Here is a 22,252-nt window from a genome sequence, read left to right on the forward strand (position 1 = left end):
ATGGAAAAAATGATCATGTGTTTATATCATTTACAGAAATCTTTGTTCTATTAGAAAAAATATCTTGGAATTTAAAAAAATTGTGCTTATGATCCGACTCAAGACTACTGCTCTTTTCTTGGCTTTACTGTCAAATCTGAAAAACAATGTTTCTTCCCATGACTGCTGACTCATGCTCCTCCAAGTTCTTAGATGTCTGATGGAAAAATCTGGTATTTTCTGTGCAAAACAATTCAACATGTCTGAAGTAACACAGACTCATCACACTGATATCAGTATTTTCCCTCATTAAGGATGACTTGCAAGTATATCAGATTTCCCAGTGTCTTAATTGCCAGCTGGTGAAACCCCATTTCTCTGAATGGGATCAGGACTCTTACCTTCGCAGATCAGCAGCTTGTCATTGTAGAAGAAACCCACAGGACACTCGCATCGGAAGCTGCCAACCATGTTTATACAGATCCCATTTTCACACACTCCAGGAATCTCTCTGCATTCATCAATATCTGCAAAAAGAATTTTTTAAAAATACTTGTAAACTGCACTTCACGAAATCTTCTGCTACAGAGTATGTCCTTATGCATTTATCCTTAAGAGAATTATCAAATGTATAATGTGAGCATCAGAATGTTCCCAATGGCAATAGACAGTGAGTCATTCCAAACCATGGAAATGTAGATGTTTCCTACTACCTCAGGTTCTGACCCTTCACTGCAGTGAAGATCTATCCTGCCACCCAGGAACGCAGAAGGCAGCACATCCTTCCTCGTGTCTCCCACCCACAGCCCTGATGAACACGCTGTGTTACAGTGGAGTTACTGGGAAAAGCCAGAGAGAATGAAACTGACTTTGGTTTAATACAGGAGAGCATGACCGAATGCAAACACTTGTCAGAATTAGTTTTGCCCCGTCTTACCCTCGTTAATCTGAAAAGACTTTCATGTTTTTATGTAACGGTTTGAAAGTGCCAATGCCAAGTAACATCTGAAGTGCTGCAAACATGCTACTAAGTAGATTATGCCAGGCAGCCAGGGTTTGCCAGTGCTCTATATACACCTGGGTTAAGTAACTGATTTTGGCAGAAAAAAATCCAGCTGCTATTACAATTATGTGTCTTCCCTATTTGGTCCTTAAGTGACACATTTTATATATTCTGACAACATGAAAGAACTTGGAGACTCCTCCAAAGCCTCTCCATTTAGAAAAACATTGCCACATGTGGTGATGTACACAAGACAGAGAATATGGCGGGAAACTGTCAGCTAACGTGAGCTTCCATCACACAACGTTTGGGTTTTGTTTTTTTTTTTATTTTGCTGCTGGATCAAACCCTTCGCTTCCTATATTGGATTCTGTAATTCTGAATCCTCTGATTATATAAGGAATGAGTAAAAATAGAACTACTGCTTCTGTCTACAATCGCCTGCAGTAAACACATAGAACTTTAATCCAAACAGAAGAGTGACATCATGTAAGGACTGTATTATTACAGGGTACGCAGAGGACTCTCCCTGCCAAATAGGCAATAACTTGTTCCCACGCCCTGTGCCTACAGATGTAAGGGACAGAAGCAAGGCCTGTGCAAAAGCAGCGTATTGAGTGCTACAGCCTAGTGAGACCTGTCAAGATCCCAATGCAGCAGAGAAAGCCTGTGATTCACACAGCGTAAACCTGCGGCTGCATCAGTCTCAGCACAGCGCTGCAGGCACTGGGAGGTACTGGTGGCCTCTGCAGGGTGGCCCTTCTGTTTTGGATGGCTCCTGAGCGTGCACTGCTCCACGGCGTGGCAGGGCAGGCAGCGCAGGCTGCAACACTCCTGGTGCGAACTTCAGCTGCTACAGATGCAGCTTTTACCTGTGCGTGTCAGCGTGATCCAAGGTCGCAACAAGGACTTGGGCTAATGCTAATAGTCAGAAGCAGGAATTTCGCTTCTAAGAAATGATGTGCCAAATAATAAATTCTGTACATTTCTGTGACTTGTTTAAAGATTACATTCCTCACTTTACTAGAAATATTTCCATCGGAGTAGCTGAACACTGCATCACAGCAACAGCTCAATGCTAAAGCCCCTGACTACTGCCTATATGCTGCCTCTGTTTGTTACAAGGCATATTATCTGCTTCTTATTTGCATTTTTGTGTGAATAAAAACAAAAGTGAGTCCCATTAGGGATTTACTCAACTCCTTGTCTTAGAATTCCTCATTCTCTCTCCCTTTTTGTTTTGCAACTTGTTACTCATGATTCAAATGTTACACAGAATAACATATGCAAGAAATATTCCAGCCGAGCAGAAAAAAGGATTTTTGTGTCAAACCAATACACAGGGGACTGATGTGAAATGTTAGATTAAATCTCTGCTTTAGTTTGAAGCAAAGACATAATTCCTCTCAGACCAAATGCTGGTTGGCCTTACTCCCAGACGTCTTATTCTTGGTATCTGTGCCCTGCTCATGTAGGCCTGATTACAGTTGCTTTGGAGCTTTCTGTTGCCTTGATTACAAGCAGCAGTTATCATTGCTGCCAGCTAGGAGGAGCTAGGCAGAAAGTTTGCAGGCTCAGACTTAAATGGAGGGTTGAACTCCACTACACGGTTCAGTCATTATTCCACCCATGAAAAAAATAATTGGGAAAAGAAAACTCCCCTCTTCCCTGGGCAGAGATAGCACGGAATTCAGTTCAAAACAGAAATTACAACTCACCAACTGGTAATCCTGTATAAATGTCAATGAAGAAGCCAGGTCTTTGACTTCCACAGAGTGTGGAGAATTCATCTGCAACAGGAAAACAAAGGAACAATTACAGTATTTGGAATTAATCAACAGTCAAAAATTCAATACACCCTTTGCCCAAGAAAATTATTCTTCTACTCTTTCAGCACCTGCAGGGCACACAGAGGCACGCAGACCCTTCCCCAAGGCTCACCATGTGATGTGCTTAGTATGCACTTGGGTTCTCATTCAAAGGCCACTGAAATTAGCAAATAAAAAGATGTGGAGGGCTTGGGATCACATGCTGCCTTTGCTTTGCAAGTCTTCATCTCTGTGCATTACGGTTTTTGCACATAAGTCTAGATCTGACTTTAGAAACCTTAACTGTAAGTTGGAAGTTATTCAAGTAAGTGTCTAAGAAGTTTGTTCTTGAAGCAACCACCTTGAACCAGATTGCGACTTCCTGGGCTCAACTCTGCAGAGTCTTACTCAGTGTGGAGAAGTCCTGTATACCCATAAAATGAGCCCAGAAACTCCAACATTGTACATTTAGCTGCTTGACACAGATCACTGTCAGAGGAGAGCAAGGTACATCTGTAAACCTATGGCTACCACAAAGGCCCTTTGTGGCAATCAGCAGGTGGGGCACAGTACAGACCCTTTTTGTTGGAGCAATGCCAATAAAACCTTGGTCAGTGCCTCAACACTAGATCAACAAGCATTTGCAAACAGAGAGATTAACCAATATAAAGTATGAAGTCTCCCAGACAGGGAAACTGGCACAAAGGAGGCATGGCCCAGCAGCATGAATGCAAACCACCCCATATCTGCCTTCATTGTGACTAGGGCTGACCACCTCCAGGCCAAAAAGTAATTAATCTCTGCATTTTAGACACACAACAGCAAAGACACACCAACCCTAATTGTAATTATGACGTTACCAAGGCTTTCAAATAGCTCTGCAATGCAGAAACGTACCAGTGCTTGGGATAGGACACTGTTCACAAGGCTTATTCCACGCACGTCCGATGTTGTAGGAACAGCAGCACATTTTCTTGGTCATATTAAAGAGCAGCTCACCATCACAGGTTTGATTGTCAGCATAGTAATTTCTGTAACACAGACTTCTTCTCATATCTATGAAAATGAAGAAAAACCCAGGCCAATGCATTAGCAACTGCCTGAAGGGTTTAGCAGATACCTCCTTCAAATAGGTACCTTTTAGACCCCTGCCAAGTAGATGCCGCAGCACTGTAGAATACTACAGAACAGCTTGTCCCTAGAAGATTACTCTAAAAGTAAGAAAAAGTGTTTGCAATACGAATATTCAAGAGCAACCAACACGCTGTAACACTGATCAGGCTCAAAGGACTTAACATTAGCCTTTTGCCCAACACTGAAAAACATGAGCTTGTTTATGGTTCCCTCTAAGAACTGTACACAGCTTGTGACTTCACTCTGTGACGTCTGAGTGATTTTAGTAGTGTTTCACATGCAGAAGCTTTTAAAGCTGAAGTGGAACTTGGAAGGCATGAACACAGAAAATATCAAATTAAAGGGGAAATTCTGATGGAGTACTGAAAGATCTGTATTAAAAACGATCTGCCTTCCTTTAGTTAATAAAGGTATTGAAAGAAGTTTTATCTTTCTCTTAGTTAGTTCTCTTACAACTAAATTCAGAGAAATAGTTCTGATTTGTGCCCAGTAAAGCCCTGGCCCAAAGCACAAAGATTAAAAAAAACCCCACCAAACAAACAAAAAAACCCCACAACCAAACCCACAATAACCCATACCCATGCAGTTGTTTCCTCCATTGACTTGCATGTAATCAGGAGGACAGATGCAGGTGTAGTTCCCAACAGTATTGTAACATGTGCCAGGTCCACAAATGCCAGGTGTATCACACTCATTCACATCTAGAAGAGAACAAGAAGGCAGTGAGTGGCCACAGAAACTTTCTCATTGTGCTTCTGAGAACGAAAATGTCTCAGTAATGCCTAAGGCAGGAAGGTGCTGGTGGAGGAGCTGAAGGGGCTCTGAGCGAGCTCATCGTGGAGCAAAGCCCACACAGAGAAGGAAGTGGTGGCATGGGTGGCCACGGAAAGCCTGGCTGTGATGCAGAGATAGGAACTCTGGTATGTCTAGGCAGCTCAGAGACAGCAATTTCGTTTTTGCACCTGTTGCACAAAAGTATTATTTGAGGATCTCATCCATTTTCGATTCCCAGATCTGGACAAGAATCAAAGCTGTTTTCTGTCGAGTGCCCATCTCAATAAGATGTTGGACCAGACTGATTGGATGGTTCGAGTCTGTTTGACTTGGGAAAGTGAGCTAGTTTCCCAACATAAGATGTCATGTTTACTTCACCAAGAGACTTTAACCTTTGTTTAAAAAAATGCAACAAAACTCAAACACAGCACTGCCCCCAAAACACCTCAGTTCCTAAAAATTCAAAAGTATTTCACTACCCTTACGATTTTAAAGTATCTTTGACACACCAGTAAGGAAAAATAGAGAGGTAAATTTCCTCTTTACTATTTGTTGAGCTACGTAAGCACAATATGGATGAAGTGCTTTAGTTCAGCCTTAATTTAGGACTTAAATCTTTTGTATTTCTGCAGTGTTTGGCACATGATAGGCACTATATCAACATTATTAACAGGCTGGAATGCTGAATACAGCCTGGGCAATGCAAAATGTAAGGACTTGATGGGTTGCTTAAAGTTTTATATCCAGTACAACCTGACAGTTGCATGTAATGCGACGAATACGTACTACTGACTGTGCTAGGGGAAAGAAAATGTTTTGCAGTACAACCAATATTTTCAATTGGACACTGAGATCAGCAGGAGGAAAAATAATCAGAGGAAAAAAAGGCATGGACACACTGCAACCAGCCCAGCAGACTCACAGGGCAAGTTTGCTCTTTATCTGACTGTTCATTCATTACCCATTACCAACCAACAGTTTTTTATAGCTGGTTAATAAATTATGTTTTATTCTAAAGAAAAATAATAGGGTTTTCTGCTTTTGATCAAAATCTGATTATTAAAAACAAAAATTTGCATATATTTCAACATGGTCAAGAAGGAATTTTCTCTCAATGCAGGACTTCAACTTGTTCCAATTTCCCCACTCTTCAGCTTTACACTGCTCGGTCTGGTTATGTTCCTTTGCAAGGACAGATTAATTCTTCTGCACATTGATCTACCATCATTTTCTAAGAATAAAAGCAGAAGACTAGTTAAGTGAAGGCTACGTACCATCGCACACACGAGTCTCTTCATTCAAATAGTACCCTGAAGGACACTGACACTGGAAGCTACCAAATGTATTAATACATTTTCCTCCTTGGCAAAGTCCAGGCAGCTCTTGGCATTCATCAATATCTGTTCAAACAAAAGCACAAAAATTCATGCTTTTCCATAAAAAACAGCACTCACGGAAGAGTTTCATAATTTTAGACATGTAAACATAGTAAAATGTAAACACTACCTTCTAATATAACTGTTATAGGGTTTGGTCGGAATCCTTCCCCTCCAGGGCAAAGAACCTTATATTCAGCTGAAAACAAAAATAGATTCATGAATGTAAAATAGTAGAAACATTTTCAGGATGATTATTTCCAAAAGTTAATCAGATTATTACAGGTAATTTAAATGTAAAGTAACAAAGTAACCAGATACAAAGATTAGTTTTACTCTGTAACATCAACTGCTATTTCACTTCATAATGTAGTTTTTTGTGTAAGAGCAAACTTGCTCAGAAGTGATACTAATATTCCGACTAAATAATATTTTTGAAAGACAGTGAAGTTTTTGGTTAAGACCAATGGAAACCTGTTCCCTGCATGCACACAACAAAAGACTACACTGGTATCTGAGTTACCTGGCAAAATTAGAAAAACATCCAACAAACATGTTGGATCGCTGTGTTTAACCCAGGAAAGCTGACTTACTTGTGTTTACAAGCGGGCAGTGCTCGCAGGGAACTCCCCAAGCTTTGCCCAGGGAGCAGCAGCAGGAGGCCTTGGAAACACCCACTCCAATCTCATTGCTGCAGAAGGTGCCACCGTTATCTCCACGCGTTTTAATGTCCAGGTAACAGTTGCCAGATCGTGTATCTGTTCAGAATGCACATAATAACAAATACATCTTACAAGAGACAAAAACACAACACATCATCTCAGGATGAGGGATCCCTTCAGATGGCTTTCATTGATTGTAGGACAGCCAAAGAAAGTAACTTGGGCTGTCCAGGAGGGCCCCGCGTTTCACACTTAGATAGGGATGGTGGTGCCCCATTCCTTGGCTTTGTTGGACTTCTCACAAAGAAGGGAATTTATTCAGCAGGACCAAGGGCAGTTTAGCCAGGCCTTTTCTCATTTTGATTCATATTTTCACCTGCATTTGTACACCCTTCCAGATCCAGAAACCCATTGCTTTCTCCTCTCCTTGAGGTTAACAAGCATGAAAGTGTCTACTAAATGTTAGGAATTTCGAATACGTTTGAATTTGCCCTCTTAAACAAAGAAAAGCCAAAAAATATCAGAAGATTACTAAGCAGTTGGAGCTTAATACAAGAGCATTTCCATTGGTCACGAAGCTGCACCTAGCCAAACTTCTCTCAATGCTCTAGGAGAATGGATGGCTTTATGCTGCAACTTCATTTGCCTGCCATCTTGGGGGCCAGCTGGATGTTGGTTTAAGCTTGTGGAAATTCAAAATTGTCTCATGCCTGCTGTAAATTGTGGACTGCTGTAACAAGCCCCAAGGGGTTGTTGTGGTGGCCAGGCACTGCTGGCATGCTGCATCACTCTGGACACGCTCCCGCTGCACTATTACAACTTCTAAGCCCGGGGCAGTGTGGTAGGAGTTGGAGAGCCTGTTCCAGCCCTTTTCCATGACCTGGGACTTCACTCCTAAGCAGTTAGCCTTGCAGCCCCCCTGTGCAAGTTCACTTGTAAATAACACAAGGAGCGGTCCCTTACCAACGCATCCAACTCGGGTGGGATTCAGCTCAAAATCCGGAGGGCACTCACAGGTGTAACTACCAGCAGTATTGATACACGTGCCACTAATGCAGGTTGTGGGATCTGCACATTCATTAACATCTGGAAGAAAAAAAAAGCAAATGGTAATTAAATACTCGAGCACAGGCTGACCACCACAAATCCATTACTTATGAGATACTGCTCTCCAGGAAGCTATAAATAATGTATACACATTTTAGAAGAACAGTAGTCTGAGATGAATTCAGCATTTCATGGCGGGGGGGGGGGAAGTGTTTCTCCTGGAAAACCAATCTATGAAATAAAATTCACAAAAAGTACTAAAAAAATACGTACAGGAAAAATACACACCAAGGTCATAGCTCATCATCCAGTACTGCAAATGGAAACTATAAAGCACAGCACATCTCCACCTGGGAGATGTGGACAGACAGAAGGTTTATCTCTGCTCTGTTTTTCCTCTTCTCTCTTAAGCCAATGGGATATCCGAGGTTGACAAAGAAGGGGAAAGAGGTGTGTAGAAAAGGTGAGAAGCAGAACCCTGTGTTATACAGTAGGGAAAGCTATATTTTCCTATATCCGGTCTGATTTGTACAGCTTTTTAAAAGAATCTCCTAAGGAGCTGACCACAATACTAACAGAAAATTAAAAAGCATGTTGTTCAAGATTATCTTTACCTGTGCAGTTACCACCACTTCTGTCCAACTCATAGCCCACTTCACACTCGCATCGGAAAAGTCCAGGGAGGTTATGACAAGTACCATAGACGCAGATGTTCGGAAGCGAGCACTCATCAATATCTGATAGAGGAACAGGAGGGGAAAAAGATGAGGTTGCCATATCTTTTTAAGATATAGACAGAGAACTGCAAAAAGGTTCAGAAAAGACGGATCTGGAAGCCAACTGCTCCTGCATACCATGTAAGAGCAGAAAAAATAACATGAAAGATTTATGTTTGGAGCCTAAGGAACCTAATCCATAACCCTTTTTTTGAGCAAAAGGCTCTTTCCAGTGTAACTCGAAGCTATGCCAGGAACCATCCGAGCTTGTTAGTGGGCTAATCTGACACGTAGCAAAATTAAACATGGCAGGAGATATGCTTTAAAAAATGAAGTTGACTCTAAATCAGCAGTCATCTGCAGAAAGCTGGACACCAGCAAAGGAAAAGTTTGTGCCCAAAGGTGAACATGACGTTCATCTTCAGGTTTCTGCATTTGAAAGATCTCAAGTTTGGCAAGCGGAGTTCACTTCTATGCCTTTTGTCCAAATCATTCCATCTGATTCAGTATTTACTGAAAGCCGGGTGCACTGCACGAAGAACAACCAATTTGATACAATAAAAAAGTGTGTGTTTACAAAGGACCTTAAAATACTGCTTTCAGTGTACACATCTGAGACATCGAGGAAAGTCTGTTTTAGCAACAGGAGCTAGTCTCTACATATGAGCTATTTAAAGTTAGTTAAAAGATTTGAAAGTAAATTGTTTCATGAAACATTACGAAACCTAATATTGTTTTAGTTTACAGAAAAAAAAAATCATTCTCAAATTATTTCTCTTGGTAGATTACTAAAAAAATACACAGAACACTTTTGAGGGGAAAAAATCTATTTATAGTGTTGTACTTATGAACTCCATCAAATACCAGTTACTATGAGTTATTACTATGTCAGATGATGTGGTCGCTTCTTTTTGACTGACTTAACTGATCAGCATTACATCAACTGAGGATTTCAAATGTGACAATCAAATATATGACCTTAATCATGTTGGTAACACTTTTATTATTTGATTTTCATGAATCTTTGCATATGTAAAGCTCTTATGAAAGAGTTGTAAACAGTTAACTGACAACTCACTTTCAAAACTGAACAAGTACTCATGCAATTTTTTTTTGTGGTCATATAAACTTGCTGCAAGGCTTTGAACTCTGATTCTGCACCTCACAGAAGCCCCCAAAGCATGTTCACTGTATTAGCTACCAAATCAGTGTTTTTCAGCTTCATATACACAAAAGCAAAGTAACTTTTTCTGTTTAGCTATTATGAATACAATGAAGAACTGGGTACAAACTGACCCAGATGAAATGGCAGCTGACAATGCCACTTGAGTCACCTATCAAACCCACAAAAAATTTGTCATAAGCTCCAAAAAACTATTCTATGTACCACAGGTAGATAAACACCAAGAGGCCCATAATAAATGTGTAAACTAAAAAAAAAGGCAACTATTGACCATCTTCATGCATTTCTCAATACAACCAACTGCAACCAAATCTAAAATTTTTCAAATATAAAATTGTTAAGGCAGAATTTGTTGAGTGGTGTTTAAAGCTTACAGAGAATTACCTTCACATGCTTTCCCATCTGGACTTGGCAAAAATCCCATATCACATTCACAGCGATACCCTCCAGGGGCATTGAGGCACTGACCATTTTCACAGAGATTCAAGTTTTCTGAGCATTCATCAAGGTCTGTAAAAGGAAGAGAAATTGCAGGTTTGCAGTAAACATGGTTTTCTCACTAATATTTGTTTCAGCTGAAGCACGCAGTGTTCCAAGGATTTTCATTATTTTGTTAGCCCTGGACACTTGCAGAAGAAACTGCAATCTAGTTATGTGCAGAGGCTATTACATATAACAGCTCGGTGTATTTCCTGCATGTTGAAAATACAGCTTCTAATCAAAAGGGAAGTCAGAAAAAGGTATGGACTTCTAAAGTAACTACAGTTAATAACAACTGGACACAGTACACAGGGTCAAATTTAGACTCAGAATGAGCACGTGAATTCTATTATAGTTATTGTTTCTATTACAGCAAAGCCTAGAGGCAGCAACTGAAAGAAGAGGTTTACTGTGCAATGAGCAAACATATGGTAATAGGCAGTCTCCAGCCAAACATACAAAACACTGGCAAAAAGTGGCACTGAGGTGAAAATATTAATAGCTTGATCGACATTAAACTGCAGGTTAACAGCTGATGAGAAAAACAGCCTTGCTACTGGACTACGCTGCCCTGCAGATAGATTGTGGCCCTTATTCTCTAGCTGAAATTTTATATGTCACAAAAACACCATATTTCTTGCAACAGAGTCTGGCTGGCAGTGTGAGCTTGTGAAAGTCCATGGCTGGCAAATCAAAGGTAGTACCTGCCAGAGTGAATGCTGCATGCTTTGGGAGAGGGCTTACAGAGGACTTGCATGCCCTAGTTTGAGTCCCAGCCACCTCCTGAATCCATGAATAATAAAGTATCAAATTTTTTTTAAAAAATTCTACCGAATGCAAAAACTCCATAAGTGCTCCATTTGAAAAATGTAGTTTACAGACTCCTGGAAATCATCATATCAGAAATTAAGAAAAAGCACTGTGTTATGAAGGCCACTAAGGCAGCTGAATCAGATTCAGGAGTAAATTATATGGAGAGAATTAAACAGAATCCCAGGTTCCATTTATAATTTGGAATGATTCAAATTCGGCCTTTAACCTGCTGAGCTAGATTCTCAGATGCCATAAAAACCTGCTGTAGTTGATAGAGTGCTATTGATTTGCACCAGCTGAAAAGCTGGCCTACCTGCTGTCTATCACATGGCCTTATTTCCAACAGGGTCACCCCCTCCATGTAGCATCACCAGCAACACCGAAATCCTTAGTGTAATGGTAGGGTTCCTGGTGACTAAGCCTACGTGAGCTCATGTGTTCTTCAAAGCAGAAGACTGAAGTGTGGGTGGGAAACATCACTCTAGCAGTGTTTTATAATCACATTTACAGTTTATAAAATGAGGTTTCAGAAGCAGCTACTTCCATCATTCCACATGTCAGCACTGCATCCTAACACCATCTTGTAGGATGATGCAGTGAAGAGGGCAGACAGCACTCACTCACTTCTGAAAAGAACAAATGTTTTTAGCCAATTTTATGAAGTAATTTTAATGCATATGCCCTATCATTTAAATACCAAGGTGGGTAGCCAATTGCCTGGTTTACTAACTAGACAAACTATCTGATCAAGCGTTTTTTTAATAACTTTGCCACTCACTCCAACTAACAAGAAAAGCTCAATGAAAATTTGCATTTTTTCAAGTGGAAAAAGTGACTGCTTTAGACTAAATATAATACACAGTATCGCTTTCAAGTTATGGCAACTTAGGTGAGGTAGAAGGCAATGGAAGATGACATATCAGAGAATAATTTCAAATGTTTAAAAGCTGGTTTTGTATATTGCATCGTAGACTAACTTAGGTTGCAAAGGACCCCAGGAGGTCATCCAACACTGTCACCTAAGAAAGCTCACCTGTACAAGTGAAGCCATCCCCAGTATAACCTTCTTTACACAGGCAGCGGTAAGAGCCCATCGTGTTCTTGCAGTCAGCATGTGGGCTACACTTGTGGGTTCCATTGGAGCACTCATCCAGATCTTTAAAATAATAAAAAAAGAAAAAAAGAGAAAAAACCCCCCACAGCATTAGTTAAAAAAACACACCATGAATATAAATAGTGCATGGTGCACAGAAGCTCTATTTTAAATTATCTCCCACAATAAAACCCACACATGTGACCCAGATTGGGTCTGATTTTACAAATAAACAGAAATGCATATGACCCTCACCCGTGCACTTGATACCATCTCCAATCCAGCCAGTTCTGCAGCTACATTTGAAACTTCCTGCTGTGTTTATACATTCGGCATGTCTATCGCAGTTATGGGCTCCAATTTCACACTCATTGATATCTGTAAAAACACAGAGATGTTTGAAGAGCTCGTGGATCAAACTTTCTCATATCCAGACAACTGATACTGGAATTTCTCAAGAAAGACAATGTGAACATGAAAGCAAACCTGCATTTCTTTATAACAAGACATTTAAAAATGAAGCAGAAGAGAAATAAAAATCACAACAAAGGAAAGCAAAGAAGCATGTAGCATATTTCAAACATGTGCTGCCCTACTGTCTCTTTTTCTGTGCTTCTGCAGTTCACCTCACAGCCCTCAGCTTTTCCTTCTTTTTCTAATTGGTGCACTCAGAAAGAATGCAGGGCCACAGCCTTTGGGAAGAAGAGGACTAGCATCTATAGAGATTACGACTGCAGGTGTTCAGCATCCTGGGATATATGTTTGTCAAGCAGCTTTACAATAGGTTGTGGGTCAAATTTGATGACTAAGAGCTGGTATGAAGACCTGTGCTACCCTGATAACAGAGAGACACCACTACAATTTACTGGCTTGTATCTTGCCCATACCTTAACACGACTGAGGGAAAGACGACAGCTTTCCCATCTGCCCGTCCTGGAGCCTGCCGAGTAGGACTTGGGTGACTCTGTACTGCATGTTTTGCTAAAAGGTTTCAGAGGCAACTCCACTGCCCAGGGACTCCTGGACTGCAGCTCTTCCACAGCCCCCACCGAATCTGCAAGGAGGCTGATGAACACCAGCTGGGCACCACCTGCAAACTCCTTCTAGGATTACTCCCAGGCAGTTAATGAAGCAGGGTTCTGCTTTGCCAGAGACTGTGTGGGAGGTGGAGGATGAGCTGTACCACTGTATATAACCTGATAGCTGATGGACACAAAGATTACCAAGCATGCAGTTTATTAAAAACTCAGGAAACCTAACACAGTGGAAAAAAGTCAGCATCCTTGGAGACACCAGGCAGCAAGTCATCCAATATTCAAAATATGCATTTATGCCAGCACATTCTATTTCACTACTTGCTATTTTCACCTTATTTTCATTCTTGGGCATTCTCTGGCAATGTCAAAATATATAGACAGAAAAAAACCTGAACCAACCTCCATTCTTCCTTGTCATAAAACAATATTAATGCCCCACATAAGTACTTGGAGAATGTATAAACTCAAAGGCAAAGTTTTCAGAAATTACTACTGGTAACTAAAACAAAACTGGCAGGAATTTTCTTACACATCTGAGCTACGGATTTTATAGTGCTTTCTGTAACCAAGCTCTCTCTAACTGTGCTTTACTTCCATGTAGGATGTAAATTATCTAGAATTAAAATAAAGCTGTTTAATATTTATATCAACTTTTTCAGCCCTCACAGGTGCCTTTGCTGTTGCAGTAACCAAACCACCTCATTCTGTACAATAGATGATGGGAGGGAAAAGAGCTCACAAACTCTGCATGATTCCACACACAAAAATCCAGCTCAGACCCCTCTCAAGAAGATGTTTAAGAAAAAGCATCAGCCATCAACCTTTGGGGTTCTCAGCCCCAAAATCGGACCTCAGTTTCCCAACCATTGTCCCTAAAACCAGTAAGCTTTTTAAATAGGGCAAGAGAGTGGAGCCATTGGGGAAAGTGTCCAGGTACCATCTTAATAGTTTTCTTCATAACCCGTTCTTAGGTTTTTCTACTCACTCTGCTTTAGACGAAAGGTTCTGTGTCCTTTCTCTATGCCCTGTACATGTATTTTGCCTTTTCACAAAGGCTACATGTAACTCTGAGAAGCAGACAGCATATGTCTGTCACCCTACAATTAAATACTCAAGTCCAGAAATAACCCTTGTTGGTTTAGGGTTTTGTTGGTTGGTTGGTGGTTTTTTTGTTTGGTGGGGTTTTTTGTTGTTGTGGTTGTTGTTGTTGGTTTTGGGGTTGTTTTTGTTTTCTTTAAGTCTGTGTAATGGAACTGCATCCAATCTGACTGTTCTGGGTTTCTTTCTAAATGAGGCATTGTTCTGAATCAAAACCCCAGACATGAGTATTCCCATAATCTGAATACTGAAGTCTAGATATAGATCTAAATCTAACAGCTGGAGCTGGAATCTAATATTAATGAATGTTGACTGTACCAACAAGCCTGAAAACATGCTAATGGGGACACTTACTTTTTAAAACTTAAAAAAAGGGTCAGGAGCAGATAATCTCAAAGTATATTTGTCTTTAGCATGTGCAAAAACTCATATGGAGATAACATCACCCTAACCAGGAAACTAGTGTCTGTCAAATATCTTAAGGGTGGTCAGAAAAAACAACTCATTTTGGCTTGGACTGAAGGGAAAGACTAGAAGGAATTTGGAGAGGTCAGCTACAGTATACATTGACATAAAAAAACTGAGGCAAACACACTATATTTTAACCTTTACATGATTTTAAAATCCAAACTGTTAAACCACTGCTAACATTAAAATTGCACTGTATTTGATTGTTTGATACTTTAAAACATTAAAAAAATCACATGCTTCCTTATACCCTGCCGAGCACGGCAAAACAACACAAGAAACATCATCAGTGGAGATGCTTCTGCCAAGATTTTTTTTTAAACCATCAGCAAACACAAACAGAAACTTGCATGAACAGCTACACTGCAATGAAGTCATGCTCAGGCTCGAATTTAAGGCAATCTAAAACAAATTTTCAACTCTACATAAAGTGACTATGGACTCCATCCCATCCCATCTCGCACTGACCCGCTGACACTTTGCGCCCAAGAGCTCCCGTTAGCATCTCTCAGAAGCACCGTGACACTGGTTCCTCCATCAGCTGTTTGACACACACACACTAAGAAGCCTGGAATCCTGAGGGTTGAAAGTTGTGAGCACAAATCTGTATCCAAACACAGGTATTTATAATGCAATCAACTTTCTCAGAGATCATCCACTGAAATGCCATTCTACCCTCTTTGAACAAAAATCCCAAAACCTTTTTCAGCTTTTTACAGGAAAAAAAATTCAATAGATTTCAATGCTTTTTGCTAGGGTAAAGATCAAATAGGGAATGCAAAATATCTGTTCTACCATATACCTTAATAGGGACACTGCAGGGCTTATTTCATTGACGTATGGAAAGGTTTTCAGATACAGAAATGAAAGCTGATTGAGGCATATAAAATACCATCACTGGCTTCATCACACATTTTACTTATTTTCAAAGCTATCTGCATTTAACTCATGTTGGTTTGCTATAATCCCTATTCTCTTCTTTCACTGCACAGCTGAGTCATAAGCCTGAATTTATTGCATTGCAATTATTTCCAAGGCAAAAGAGATCTCAGACCAAACATGGTCCTGTGTAAATGGGGCAGTGAAATCAATGGAATTTATGCCTGCTTATACTGGAGCTTAATCTGGATTTATGTTGCCATAAGTATTGAATTATGGCTTCACAGAATGAAACAAAAAGGAGAAGTTGAGCTCTGTAGGGGAAAAATTAACTCAATATAAATAATGAGACCAAGACTTCAGATTGTGCTCTCTGCATGGCAGTACAAACAGTACTACAGTCTTCAAAGTGGGTTCAAACTAGAACACAAGAGGTTCCACTTAAATTTGAGAAGAAACTTCTTCTCAGTGAGGGTGACAGACACTGGAACAGGCTGCCCAGGGAGGTTGTGGAGTCTCCTTCTCTGGAGACATTCGAACCCGCCTGGACGCCTTCCTGTGTAGCCTCATCTAGGTGTTCCTGCTCCGGCGGGGCAATCGGACTCGATAATCTTTTGAGGTCCCTTCCAATCCCTGACATTGTGTGATTCTGTGATTCAAATACTCCAACTATTTTCATATAATTGTTTGAAGGGAAAGGCATTACTCAGTCTGAGTAAAGGTATCATGACCCAAAGAGCACACAGGAGGACACTACTCAAGTCAAGGTTTCACACAATGATGGCCTATTCCCACTGACTTCAGGGGGATTTTCACTGAAGAGTAAAGGGGTGAGTCACTGATTTATATCAACCTTCTCCTCCTGCCTCTAGCATGAGGCCGTGACAAGCCAAGGAAAATAAAGACATTCCAATCCGAGACTGACACTGCATCCTCAGCCAGTCCCACTGTGCCCCAGTCCTGCTGCACACATGTTCTCAGCTTTGCAATTGCACAACTCCCATTAATACTAAGGGAGTTGTCTGCCTACAACAGATGAGAATACGCATGATAAATAATATGCAGATCTGACATCATAACAATCCCAAGTACTCTGGGGAAAAAAACTGTCAGTCACTCTGCTTTGTTGGCTCCTTCAGTTCTCTTCTCTGCACAAATATTTTTTCTCTCAAGCCTTTGGCAATTAATAAAGCAGCTTTCCCATTAATCACAGAGACACAAATGTTTAGGGCTGTGGACGCACAACAAAAAGACACGTCATATTTACCTGTCATGTTGGCACTATGCTTGCAATGTGGCAACCAAAGGAAAGAAACGACTAGCCAGTATGTGCACAGCACACCTCTGTGCAGTCTGGAAGTGGATTATTAAACTCGGCCAGAGAGGAGCACGGGGATAAGTCACTGTATTCTCACCTATACTCTGGAAACACCCAAGTCATTCCTCTGCGTTTGAACAGAATGAGAGTAAACAATAACCACAAAAACTCACACATTCATCACAGGACATGAAATCCTCAAGGTACTCTGTGTGCCATTTACATTTTCTGTTAGGTTTCATTGTAGTTTCAATAGTCTATAAGGATTCTTAGCGAAGTGTGAATTTAATTCAATCTCCACCTGTAAGTCAATACTGTTTGTCAGAAATTATGCAAATCCCTTAAGCATTTTCTGGCATTTTAATTGTTTTGGCGCTCTCTGCATATCTGTGCATTTTATCACACTGACGTTTCACTGGTATTTCAAGCTTGGGCCCGATTCCCACAGGGCCAGTCGCCTGGTGGAAGTCACAAGGCATCTCCTCCTCCTGGGTCACTGCCCATGTCATTAGGCAGGTAACAGGGAATGCTTTTCAGAGGGAGAGGACTGAATTTCAACTTAGCACTCACATAAGTAGAAAAATATATGGAAAAATTCCCCTATTCTGATCTCTATACCTGTAAGATTGTTTTCTCTTTTGGAATCACTATTGGATTTCATTGAGCACTCTGCACCTTTGGAGTTTCACATGGGACAGTTTGGTTCTTGCCTGTTATCCATCCTTACATCATCAGCCTGGGGCGCAGCATGTTATTGCTGGACAGACGCCTACTCAGAGTATACTCCTTCTGTAATACCCCCATTTGGTGGCCAGCATCTTAATATTATCTTCTGGTATTTGGCCTGACACAGCCAGCTCCCAGATTCATAAGGGGAAACGTATTTGCTTCAATGATAGCAGAACTCTCTTTTGCCATCAAAACTGAACCACAATGTATTATTAATGGCCAGAGGCCAAAGGCAGGGAAGAGAGGCAAGCATGCTGTACAAGTCTCAAAACGTTATAGACCTATTTCTGAGAGCAAATGAGGGGGCTCACCTCTTCACCATATCAGGCATTCTTCTCTTTATAACTGTTATTGTCAGCCATGCAAGTATGCAGTATGCACCCCTTTATCCACTACCATCATCATCACCGGGTGATAGCAAGTAATGTTCAAGACCAAGCTCTCTAACCTCACGCCCCACACCAAGGCCACAGCTGAACATCTTCACTAGCCCTTCTCCAAACAGCACCAGCATGGCCCTTGCAGAATCAGAGCCTGGTCTCAGCCCTCCAGCTCCCTGAGCCTGCTGTGGAGAAACCCAGCTGACCTGTACAGCACACCTAGTTGTGATCTGATGACCATCTCAGGCAACGTCTGCCCCCAAGTTCACCTCATTCAGCTTGACCTTGTGAAGAGTGCCCCAAGCCTGTGCAAGCACAGCTCTACCAGGAGCCAACAGGAGGTCTTGTCCACACAGCCCCAGCTGGCAAAGATGGATGGAAGAGAGTCAGAGAAGAACTTGTTCCTCTGTGAAAATATCAAAGCAAGTAAATCTATGGCTCTACATCAACAGTGAAATATTGCAAATTTACAGGCAATACTCCAGAGTGGTGATGTATCACGAAATACAAATGCAAGTGCCAATACAGGATTTCGTCTCTGCACAAGTACATGTATACTTTATTGACAGAAAATGCTGAGACGATATTTGTCATAAAGCTAGGCAATCTGGAACTGGGACAGGGGAAAATTTGCAATCTTCTCTCTAGTGGCTACATACCATTGCCTGCCTAGAAGAATCTAAAATGAACTGCTCTGTCTTGCCACAGTTTGCCTTGTGAATTGAAATTAAACCATTCATTCCACTCTGCCTAGGAAACCTGCATCTACAATGTATATTTCTGCATATTTTTTTTAAATTATATTTTTGCTACTAAACTCTGTCCACATTCTTACTAGAGAACCACGGAGAGGGGGAACTAACATCTGTGTGGGATGGAAGTGTAAGTCAGTGGGTGGATTCCGAATACTGTTAAATGATTAGAGAACAAAAAAACATGTTTATTTGTTAAAGTGGAAACAATCAGTAATGACTAGGGAACTGAAATATTTACACAAAATTGTAATGGAACCCAGAGGACGTTATTTAGTTGTTCTCATGAAACAGAGAACCTCCCATTCAAAGCAATGTACACATTTTTCTAATTTTTTTGCATGGGAGTTCCTAAAAACTGTAGATACTCTTGATCTGTCTCTAAGACAAGAACTGAATCCTGGAGTGAAGGTGCTATTGGCAAGGTCCCTCCAGAGGAAGCCCTGATGGATACTCTCATGGTCTATAGGACCTGAACCTGGGAACTTCAGCTCTCCTCTAACACTGTGCAAACATGAGGTGGGAAATCCAAAAGGTTTCCACCAGTAAATCAGACTTTTTAAAAACCAGAAGGTGAAAATCTGCACACTGTGGTCACAACAGGGCAGGTATTCACTCAGTTTCTTCAGCATTAAACCAACCTAGAAAGCTCCTGCTCTGCTTCCTCCCTTTTCTTATTTAAATCTTGAGTACCATCCCATCTCAGCTGTATCAGCATAATTGATACTTAACATGCTTTTTTTCTAAGACCACTGTCCTCTTTCAAATTACTGAGCCCCTCTACAGTATCTGTTGTAATTAAGGTGTCCTGGTGGTTTTCCTGGTGAGCGCCATCCTCCCTGGGACACTGGCGTACGGTCAAAAGCAGCAGAGGATGGGCTAAAGGAACAGTAAAGATGTGCGAGGCAGTGGGAAGAGCCCACATGGCAGACAGCGTCCATCCAAAGGGCTGGGCTTGGCCAGACCAGGAGGGAGGGATTTCCCTGCCTCTCTGTTAACAAAATGTATTGCTTGGGACATTTGCCATTACCCTGTGTCACATGATGCCAAAATGGTGGCTATTTCCAGGCACTTGCCCAGAAGGCATACCTCAGATTCCTCCCCTGCCTCCATGACCTTTTTCAATCTTTTGCCTTCTAATGGCTGTTTCACAGGATCACAGAATGTCAGGGATTGGAAGGGACCTCAAAAGATCATTGAGTCCAGTCCTCCCACTGGAGCAGGAACACCCAGAAGAGGTTACACAGGAAGGTGTCCAGGCGGGTTTGAATGTCTCCAGAGAAGGAGACTCCACAACCTCCCCAGGCAGCCCGTTCCAGGCTCTGTCACCCTCACTGTGACGAAGTTTCTTCTCAAATTTAGGTGGAACCTCCTGTGTTCCAGTTTGTATCCATTGCCCCTTGTCCTATCGTTGGTTGTCACTGAGAAGAGCCTGGCTCCATCCTCGTGACACTCACCCTTTACATATTTATAAACATTAATGAGGTCAGCCCTCAGTCTCCTCTTCTCCAGGCTCAAGAGCCCCAGCTCCCTCAGCCTTTCCTCATAAGGGAGATGCTCCACTCCCTTCATCATCTTCGTAGCCCTGCACTGGACTCTCTCCAGCAGTTCCCTGTCCTTCCTGAAGTGAGGGGCCCAGAACTGGACACAATATTCCAGATGAGGTCTCACCAGGGCAGAGTAGAGGGGAAGGAGAACCTCTCTCGACCTACTAACCACCCCCCTTCTAATACACCCCAGGATGCCATTGGCCTTCTTGGCCACAAGGGCCCAGTGCTGGCTCATGGTCATCCTGCTGTCCACCAGGACCCCCAGGTCCCTTTCCCCTACACTGCTCTCTAATAGGTCATTCCCCAACCTATACTGGAACCTGGGGTTGTTCCTGCCCAGATGCAAGACTCTACACTTGCCCTTGTTATATTTCATTACATTTTTCCCCGCCCAACTCTCCAGCCTGTCCAGGTCTCGCTGGATGGCAGGACAGCCCTCCAGCGTGTCAGCCACTCCTCCCAGTTTTGTGTCATCAGTTTTGTTTCATCTTCCCTGACTGCTCTTGACCATCCCTCATGACGCTAGGAGTGATCACTGCACCACGTGTAACTGATCAGCACGAGGGTTTTTCAGGTCTAGAGCACTGAAGATCTTCATATAATTTAGCACAGAAACAAAGAACATTGAACTGTTGGTCTACGGGGTACAATTAGGGATTTCTTGGATTTAGATCAGTTCATATGTAAGTCAAAGGCAGCTGTTACTAATGCACAACTATTCGTCCGTGGTCCAATATGCAAAGTACAACTCCAGCTCTCAGATTGTTCAATGTGAGCTGTAAAAAAACAGCTTCATATATTTGGGTCACTTACAGAAGTATATTATTAACTCTATACCATAAGGGCAGACTAAGAATAAAAGTTTGTCTCAAAGACATTGCCAGAAATGTGTTTACCCTAAGTCGACATTAAAAATTATATTAAACATATGTTTGCATTTATATTTGGGCAAAGCCTAAGACTCTCCACACCTTGGCTTGAGACACAAGCACTAGGATTATTAATATCATGCCCTCAAAGCCTGTATATTTGAATCTCATTTCTGTTTGTTGGCAATACACGAAATAATGCAAATTCTGATTTTGCTGATATAATGTAGTTGAGTAGTTGTACTGTTGTCACTTTGTAAAAAGTGAAAAATTATTTTAGGACATATTTCAAGCCATCTGTGTTTGCCAAAATAATGCCTGGGACAGATACCTGTTTATTTGCATGCACAGTACACAATTATTTAATCCAAATGCACTGAGGTCCTCAGGAGTCCATCACGTTACAAGCCATGGCATTTTCTGTTCTCTTAGACTAACAGCTATGCAGTAATAAGCCAAATTTTGTTCCCAGTGGACATTTTGTCACTCATTTCAGCAGAAGCAGCATCAAGTTGAATGCTGTGCCACTGAACTTGAGCAGAACACAAGCGGAGAGAATTTGGATAAGAGATACAATACTTAGCACAAATAAGTGAAAAGAATCACAGTGAGAGGAGGTTTCGAACACTAGAGAAAAGGGCATGCAGACTCAAAAGTTTAACTAAAAGTTAATAATTAAACTTTAAAACATACCCGTGCAACCAGTTGAGCCTTTCTTGCCTGAATATCCCATATCACAATGACAGATAAAAGAGCCTTTTGTATTCTCACAGGTTCCACTCAGACAGATGTTTGGATGCAGATCACACTCATTGACATCTAAAAAAAAAAAAAAAAAAAAGAAATTAAGATTTATTGAATAAAATTCTTAAAAAGTAACTGGGAAAATCTCTCGAGTTATGATGTTTTGGTACAAAAATGGGCCTATGAAAACTGCTTAGATTAGCTATTCCTTAGCTAGCATACATTTTGAGATCTGGTTTAACACTGCTATATTACCATGTCTGTATTAACATACCTTTAATTCCAACTTTCCTTAAAAACAGAGACTAAGATTCAGCATATTATCCAAGGAATGACTATTTACTGATGCTTTCAACGTGT

At 41.2% G+C, this 22,252-nt stretch overlaps 1 protein-coding gene across 1 annotated transcript in view; it reads right to left on the reverse strand.

Moving 5' to 3' along the window:
* The window catches only part of FBN1 (fibrillin 1), a 151,290-nt gene that overhangs the window by 25,078 nt on the left and 103,960 nt on the right, over positions 1 to 22,252 (reverse strand). Inside the window, exons 32-44 of the mRNA XM_065641987.1 lie at positions 21,842 to 21,967; positions 12,324 to 12,446; positions 12,009 to 12,131; positions 10,067 to 10,192; positions 8,398 to 8,520; positions 7,700 to 7,822; positions 6,668 to 6,832; positions 6,205 to 6,273; positions 5,973 to 6,098; positions 4,503 to 4,625; positions 3,688 to 3,846; positions 2,701 to 2,772; positions 381 to 506 (exon numbers count right to left, since the gene is read on the reverse strand). Of these exons, the coding sequence (XP_065498059.1) occupies positions 381 to 506; positions 2,701 to 2,772; positions 3,688 to 3,846; positions 4,503 to 4,625; positions 5,973 to 6,098; positions 6,205 to 6,273; positions 6,668 to 6,832; positions 7,700 to 7,822; positions 8,398 to 8,520; positions 10,067 to 10,192; positions 12,009 to 12,131; positions 12,324 to 12,446; positions 21,842 to 21,967 (1,584 nt within the window). The remainder of the gene's footprint in view (positions 1 to 380; positions 507 to 2,700; positions 2,773 to 3,687; positions 3,847 to 4,502; positions 4,626 to 5,972; positions 6,099 to 6,204; positions 6,274 to 6,667; positions 6,833 to 7,699; positions 7,823 to 8,397; positions 8,521 to 10,066; positions 10,193 to 12,008; positions 12,132 to 12,323; positions 12,447 to 21,841; positions 21,968 to 22,252) is intronic.

The sequence above is a fragment of the Caloenas nicobarica genome, chromosome 10 (genome assembly GCF_036013445.1).
Source record: "Caloenas nicobarica isolate bCalNic1 chromosome 10, bCalNic1.hap1, whole genome shotgun sequence".
In the NCBI taxonomy this organism is placed as follows: Eukaryota; Metazoa; Chordata; class Aves; order Columbiformes; family Columbidae; genus Caloenas; species Caloenas nicobarica.